The sequence below is a fragment of the Rhopalosiphum padi genome, chromosome 3 (assembly GCF_020882245.1).
Source record: "Rhopalosiphum padi isolate XX-2018 chromosome 3, ASM2088224v1, whole genome shotgun sequence".
Taxonomy (NCBI): Eukaryota; Metazoa; Arthropoda; class Insecta; order Hemiptera; family Aphididae; genus Rhopalosiphum; species Rhopalosiphum padi.
The window spans coordinates 617,076-624,238 of NC_083599.1; the positions used below are offsets into that span (position 1 = coordinate 617,076).

Sequence of the window (7,163 nt, forward strand, 5' to 3'; positions counted from 1 at the left end):
TAACATCTCAACATTAATCTACATAATATTTTGGAAATTTCATTGCGTATAGTAAAATGTATAATTTCATAAAAGTGTTAAGTCCCCACGAATAGCACAAATAATGTTTTTAAATTATAACAAAATAATTAACATCGTTAAAATACGTATAATTTTTCCAAATTTGAACTTAAATAAATGTAAAAAAAAAAAGCCTGTATCTATGTTATATTATAATTTGTACAGAGATATGAGAACAGCTTATAAAAAACCATGTATTAAATTTTCAAGAATTTTGAACAACAGAATAATTTTTTATTGACATTTATAGCAAAAATAAAAATAATTAAAGATTTGAATATTATATATTATCTATAAATAGCTCAATAATAGCAGAATATAATAATAAAATAAATACTTATTAATACATTAAATCAAGATTATACAAGATTAAAAATTTAAAACAAGATTACAAGGTTTATAAGGTTTTCAATCTTTCAATTTTTAATCTTTTAATTTTTAAGTAATTTACACGTAATATTTAAGTTGCTTTTTAAATACAATTACTAAATTATTCTTTGCTATATATATTTATTTATTTTTAATACATTTTAAGAACTAATTGATTATTTATTTCAATAAATTGTAAATAACTGGGTCAATTTTCTGATAGTATCATTTGTGTTAAATAGCTAATTATGACAAAAATGTTTTATTTTTAATAAGTAGTAATTTTGTTTCGAATCATAGTTATTTGGATATAGTTATTTAAAATAGCCAAATAATAATGTATTTTAATAATTATTGTCTTTTGTGGTTTTTAAATAAAAATTTTACATAATTAATAATTCCATATTGTTGATCGTTATTATATTAATTTAATGTATTGACCACATAATTATTAAGCTTTGCAATAATATATTTTTATTTTTTTTAAATAAAATTTAATTGAAATGAAGTTATTTTTTTTAACAATATTAAAATTTCGAAATAAAAAAAAGTAATAGAATAATCTAATTAAAATTGTTAAACATAATTCGTAATGTAATTTAATTACTAAAATGAAAAGTAACTTCCTCATCCCCAATATTGTTTGATACCTAAAGCTACAGACTACAAGTGTTGTATATAATAATATATTTCAATGGAATGCTATTATATTATTATATCAGTGCGTTTTGAATCAAAATAACACATTGTTACGGCCAGAAAAGATACTATTGTAATGCTTCCATCAGCAGAACAAATATGTACCCTAAACGTGTAGTTTTTCAAAAAGAGAAATCGGGCGTATTATACGATATTATAAAACGGTTCGAGTCTTCGAGTATATTATATTATTATCTGCAGTGGGTCACAAGATTTTTAAACGACAACCCCAAATATCATTATTTCGATGAGATACCTACAACTCAACCAAAACATTTATTTTATGTACAGAGTGTACCGCGAGAGGATTACCCGTTGCAATATTTCCTGAAATAATTGAGATATCAAAATTATGTTTTTTTTAAAAGATTCACAGGGACAAAGACTACAAGTATTTCATATTTTAATAAAATTTAATGTTTTAATGTTTTCAAAAGAAATCGAAGTTAGTCATCACTTTGTAGAGTTTCTGAAAAAGTTGACTTTTCGACATTTTATTTTCATAAACATCGTGATTTTTAATATTTTTTTTTATTTTTGAGAATATTTTTGTATTATTATACATATAATTTATTTATATTTTTATATTATTTTAAATGATTAAATGAAAAAATATTTTTTAACTTTTTACCAAAACATTAAATTAAAATATAAAATACTTGGATACTACGGTGCCTATGAGTCTAAAAAAAAAAAAACAAAATTATAATATTTCCATTATTTCAGGAGATATGACAATGGGTAAATTCTCGCACGGGACACTATGTAAATATACCGTCGTATATTATCATTATTCATAATATATTTTATACTATGTTCATATTATACACTAAAGTTATACAAGAAATTCCTTGGTCAGTTAATATTAGTAAGCCAATAACAATTATGTGTATAGAAATCAAAAAAATCGTATTAAACTATAAGATATATAAGATATGACGGATATGAAGAGTCAAAAGTTGGTTTTCCTCAATGCATAGGACCTTTTACTAAGACCCCGCAGTATTAATAATTGTATTCGTGTAATCGTGTACATCAAAGTAATCGTAAATTTTATTAATTTGAAATTTTTTTTGTTTATTACAAACATATTTTTATAATAATAATAATTAATATTTAGTTCTTAAATATTGTAATACTTTTTTTTTAGACCAATATTAGTAATTAAATCTTTATATTTACCGAAATCAACTAATATGTTGGCTGTTTCGTCGTTGGTTGTAGGGTTTTCTTTTTTCATGTATTCAATGTATTTTCTAAGAGCTACAAGTTGTTGATTTTTATGCTTTAGTAACTTTTCTAATCTTCTTATTTCCTTTTTCTTGTTGTCCAGTTGTCTAACCAATCTAAAATTGGCCATGACCAAAGCCGGTCTTCTTGAAACATCATGAAGAACATTGTTGTCAAAAGCAGCCAATACAAAAGGTTCCATATTTTCTAAACAAAATATAAGTACCTATCAAACGTTAAAAATTTTAAATGCATTAAGAGTATACGTAGTACCCGCGTGTGTTGTCTCCGTCTTACATACATACGACATAGCAAATGTTCATTCGCCAGTTTCAATAGTGTGCTGTTAGTTTTGGTATATGAGTGAATTGATCTATTATACAATTTAAAGGTAAGATAATTATCTATAGGGCCCCGCGTAAGATTTTATTTATATTATTATTTTTAAGTAAGTTATAGTCATTTTAAAATATACAATTTCAAAAAGATCATAACTTACATAATAATAATAATTATAATTATATCAATAAAAGACTTCGCAGGGCCCTAAATAATTATCTTAGCTTTAAATTGTATAATAGGTCAATTCACTCTTATATCAAAACTAACAGCACACTATTGAAATTGGTGAATAAACACTTGCTATGTCGTACGTGTGTAAGACGGAGACAACGCATATTATGGGTATTACTTCCTCTTAAAAATAACAAGATTTTCTATAAAAGTAATATTAATAATAACAAATTAAAATAAATTATAACCAACTCAAATTTTTTTCTCTATAGTTATTATAATACTAGGAACTGCTGCTTTTGTTAATATTCTATATTTTGTATTTCCGAGAAATCAATGTGGATCAAAATGTCGATTTTTAATACTGCAGTTAACATCCAAACTATTTTCTCTGAATAGCAGGAAATCTGTTAAAAATCAACAATTATGAATTTATTCCACAATAATATAAAATATTTATTGAAATTAACAATAAAATATAAAATAATATGGCGGTGACCTGTGAAAAGCAATATTCTTTAGTTTTTTCAAATATTTTTTTGATTTACTACTCACCAAATTACTCGGTATTTTAAACAAATTAAACGTATATCACATAAAATACCGTACTGACCCAACGCTCGGCGATATACTAAACATATATATTAATAAACGAGGTATCGCAATTATTATAATGCACAACCAAAGTGATAATGTAAATCAATAAATTACAGGTTTTCCGCAAGACCGCACCAGACAAATGTCGACAACAGTGGCGTATTTGAGAGTTCATCTGAGGGGGGGCGATTTTAAAAAGAATATTCCAAACCGGCAACCATTTACATAAACTTACCTAGACATAATTAATTTTATATTGTACCTGTATAATATAACCTATAAAGTAATAAGTTACTAATATGATAAAAAAACAACATATTTACAAAACAAAATCTATATTTCTTTTTTTTGTATTAGCAAATCTATTTATAACATCATCTACTGATATGGTTAAAGTATGGTGTATGTTTAGCAAAGCCAAACCAGTCAAGCGTTCTTGTCCCATTCTAGATCTTAACTAGGTTTTCAATCTAACAAAAGTTTTTTTTAATGCAATTTAAGAAGAAAAACAGATCTTTAATTTTAAGCATTGTAAATATATATATATATATACTATTATATATATAGAATATATATAGTATTAGGTTGTAGGTATATAGTTAAAGTATTTTATAGAAGCTAGCTAATTTTTATTCTAATAATTAACACATGCACCAAACCTTCTAAGCGTTGAAAAGCTGCGTTCTGCGGATGCTACACTAATAGGCAGACAAGCAATAATACTTATTAATTTATGCAAAGTTGGATAAATGATACTATTACAATTTTCCATTGATGACAAAGCATCTTGACAAATTTCATGACCTTAAACAAAATTATAAAACAATCAATTAATACAGTTTTAAGAAAAGTATAATTACAAACATTTTTTACCATCAGTTTTTATTCGTTGCCATTTAGTTTTCCATAGATCTAGTTCTGTTTTTAGCTCGATTTGGTCAACAGATTCTTCTTCATTAAATACAAATAATTCTGTGGCAGCTTCTGTTATTTTTTTAAAATCGTCATTAGAAATGTCAGTAATGTAGCGTGGAATTAACAAACATAAATCTAATAACATCTTATTTTCTTTTCTTATGAATCTTGATCTTAAGTCTTCTAGGATATTTTCCAGTAATGGTATAAATAGTGATACTCTATAATACTCTTCTATATTATTTACTGGATGGTTAGAGCGTTTTGTTTGATATTTCGATAATCTAGGGATTTTTACTTCGATATCCATTTCGTTCATTAACAATACACACTCTTGATATATATCTCCAAATATTACAAGACAATTGGTACGTTTATTTTCTAAATTAAATATTATATCATCAATACAGTTTTTAGCATTTAATATATCATAGTTCAAACCTTGGAGAATACGGCTAACAGGTGCTGTCACACATAAAATATTTGCTAAAGAATGAATTGCAATTATGAATTCACAACTACATAAAGCTGTTAATAAAGTTCTAGCCTTAGAAGATGAATCAGATTCTTGCCATTCAGAAATTTTTGTTAAACTTTTTATTATATACGGTATAGATGTTTTGAATACCATGACACTATCATGGCGCTCAGTCCAACGGGTCTCACATAAGCTTAGTAAGCGTTGCTGACCATTCAAAATTGTTTTCAAAACAAAATTTCTTTTTGATGAACAGTTAAAGAACTGTAATATTTCTTTCATTAGTCCGACACTGTTTCTAATAGACTGAACTGTAGATGATTTAGATATAGATAAATTCAGACTGTGATTTGAACAGGGGCTATGGACAGCATTTTTTGCATATGACTGAATTTTTTTAACTGCACCTCGCACTTCTGATACCATCACAGAACAGCCGTCAGTTCCAACTCCAACACAATATTGTAGGTCAAGGCCATAATTTTTTAATAAAGAAATTACTATTTCACCCAAAGTGTCACCATTTAGTTTTGGTTCAAAATTAATATCTTTTTCATTAATATTATCATTTTTATCCTCATCGTCTCCGATTAAGGTGGTACATTTTTCATTGTATGCATAAGCATGACAATCAATAAAACAAACAAAATTTTCTTTCACAACTCCTTTACATAAATATCTGAGCACCAAACTCATTTGAGATGTATGACTGATGTCGGTGGTCTCATCAAAAATAACACAATAATATTTTGATATTTTTACTTCCCCTAAAATGTTTTCTATAATTACTGATTTGCAGCAATCAATGAGTTCATTTTGAATGACAGGACTTATATAGGTTGCTTTAGAGTGTGTTGTCTTCAAATGATTTTCTAAAGCTAAATCCCCAGCCTTTATTCTGTAGTTGAGAAGTTCACGAAAATTACCTTGATTTACAATAGAATGTCCTTCATTATAATTTTCAAAAAAGTCTCCATGGTCTCGATGACCCCGTAATGGAATATTTTGACGACCTAGGAATATGATAGATTCTACAATGGGTTTTAGACGATTTCTATTTTCTGTAATTTGTTTCATTCTTTCACTGTTTATTAAATTTATCACTTCTTTTTGGGGATTATTAAAGGTTTTCATAAAATCATCTGCAACTTGAACACAATTTATGTGATAAATATTTTTGCTGTGTACTTCTAGATCCCCATCTTTTCCTAAGAGTTTAGAGTACTTTTTTAATGGTTTAGAAACAAATTTACTTAATGTAATCGTTTTGTATCTCCCTCCTTTATGACCGAATAAAACACAAAATTTACAATATAGTCCTGACATTGTTTTAGAAAAAGTTAACCATTTATATTTTTCAAAATAACTTTTGTTTAGGTATCTTTTTTCTTCTTTACCTTTTTTTATATGCACAGAAAAAGGAAGAATAAAATCATTTTCGGGCAAATTATCCATGGTTATTAATTTTGCACGATCATGGTCAGAACAAATTACATTAGAGTCTTTTATAAAATGTGCAACATCTAGTTCAAAAGAGGGACTAGCAATATTATTAATAGTTACCAAGCTATTTAATGTAGATGAACCAGAAGTTGCAGACGGAGTAACAATTGTCTCATTTATTTTCTTTTTATTTGTACTATCAGTATTATCAGTGCAGTCTTCATTTTTGCGTTTTAACCACTGGTTCATTAAATTAGACATATTATCGCACTGAGACACTAGGTAATGTATTATTTAATTATTATAAATTTATAATATAACACAACACATCAACTATTATAACTATTAATATATATTTATATAACTATTAAGAACAAAACCACATATTAAACAAAATTATATTATGTATCAGTTATCAATATCATAGATAATAACAGCTGTTGTCAGGCGATCACACACTTTGATAAACGGTCAACTAAGTTACCGGGGACCTTAGATAATACATATTAATTGATTAATTTATTATTAATCTAAGTATGTATTATCTAAGCCGGGGACTAGGATATCACAGAACAATATGATGATATAATATGACCCCAGGGGACCTAGTTGGCCAGTGATCTACGTGACGTAGTGTGGCGAGTGAGCACGACGACATTTGTACCCCAAAGAAAAATGTATGTACATTTTTATCTTTTGTTATCACTGATAACATTTTTCATAAATCATAATTTTATTTTTGTTTCTTAATAAAATACCTATTACTTGTACACAAATTTTCTTGGTCTAAAAACTCTCGGGAGGGGCGATTGCCCCCATCGCCCCCCCCTCAAATACGCCACTGGTCGACAAGCAACTG

The 7,163-nt window shown here is 26.7% G+C and overlaps 1 protein-coding gene across 1 annotated transcript; it reads right to left on the bottom strand.

The window, feature by feature from the left end:
* Positions 1–3,937: 3,937 nt before the first annotated feature.
* Positions 3,938–6,848, bottom strand: LOC132927676 (52 kDa repressor of the inhibitor of the protein kinase-like). Its single transcript, XM_060992255.1, has 2 exons — positions 4,342–6,848; positions 3,938–4,272 (listed from the first exon to the last, which is right to left on the bottom strand). Exons 1-2 carry the CDS (start codon positions 6,563–6,565, stop codon positions 4,103–4,105), a joined length of 2,394 nt encoding a protein of 797 aa, XP_060848238.1. The 5' UTR covers positions 6,566–6,848; the 3' UTR covers positions 3,938–4,102.
* Positions 6,849–7,163: the final 315 nt, after the last annotated feature.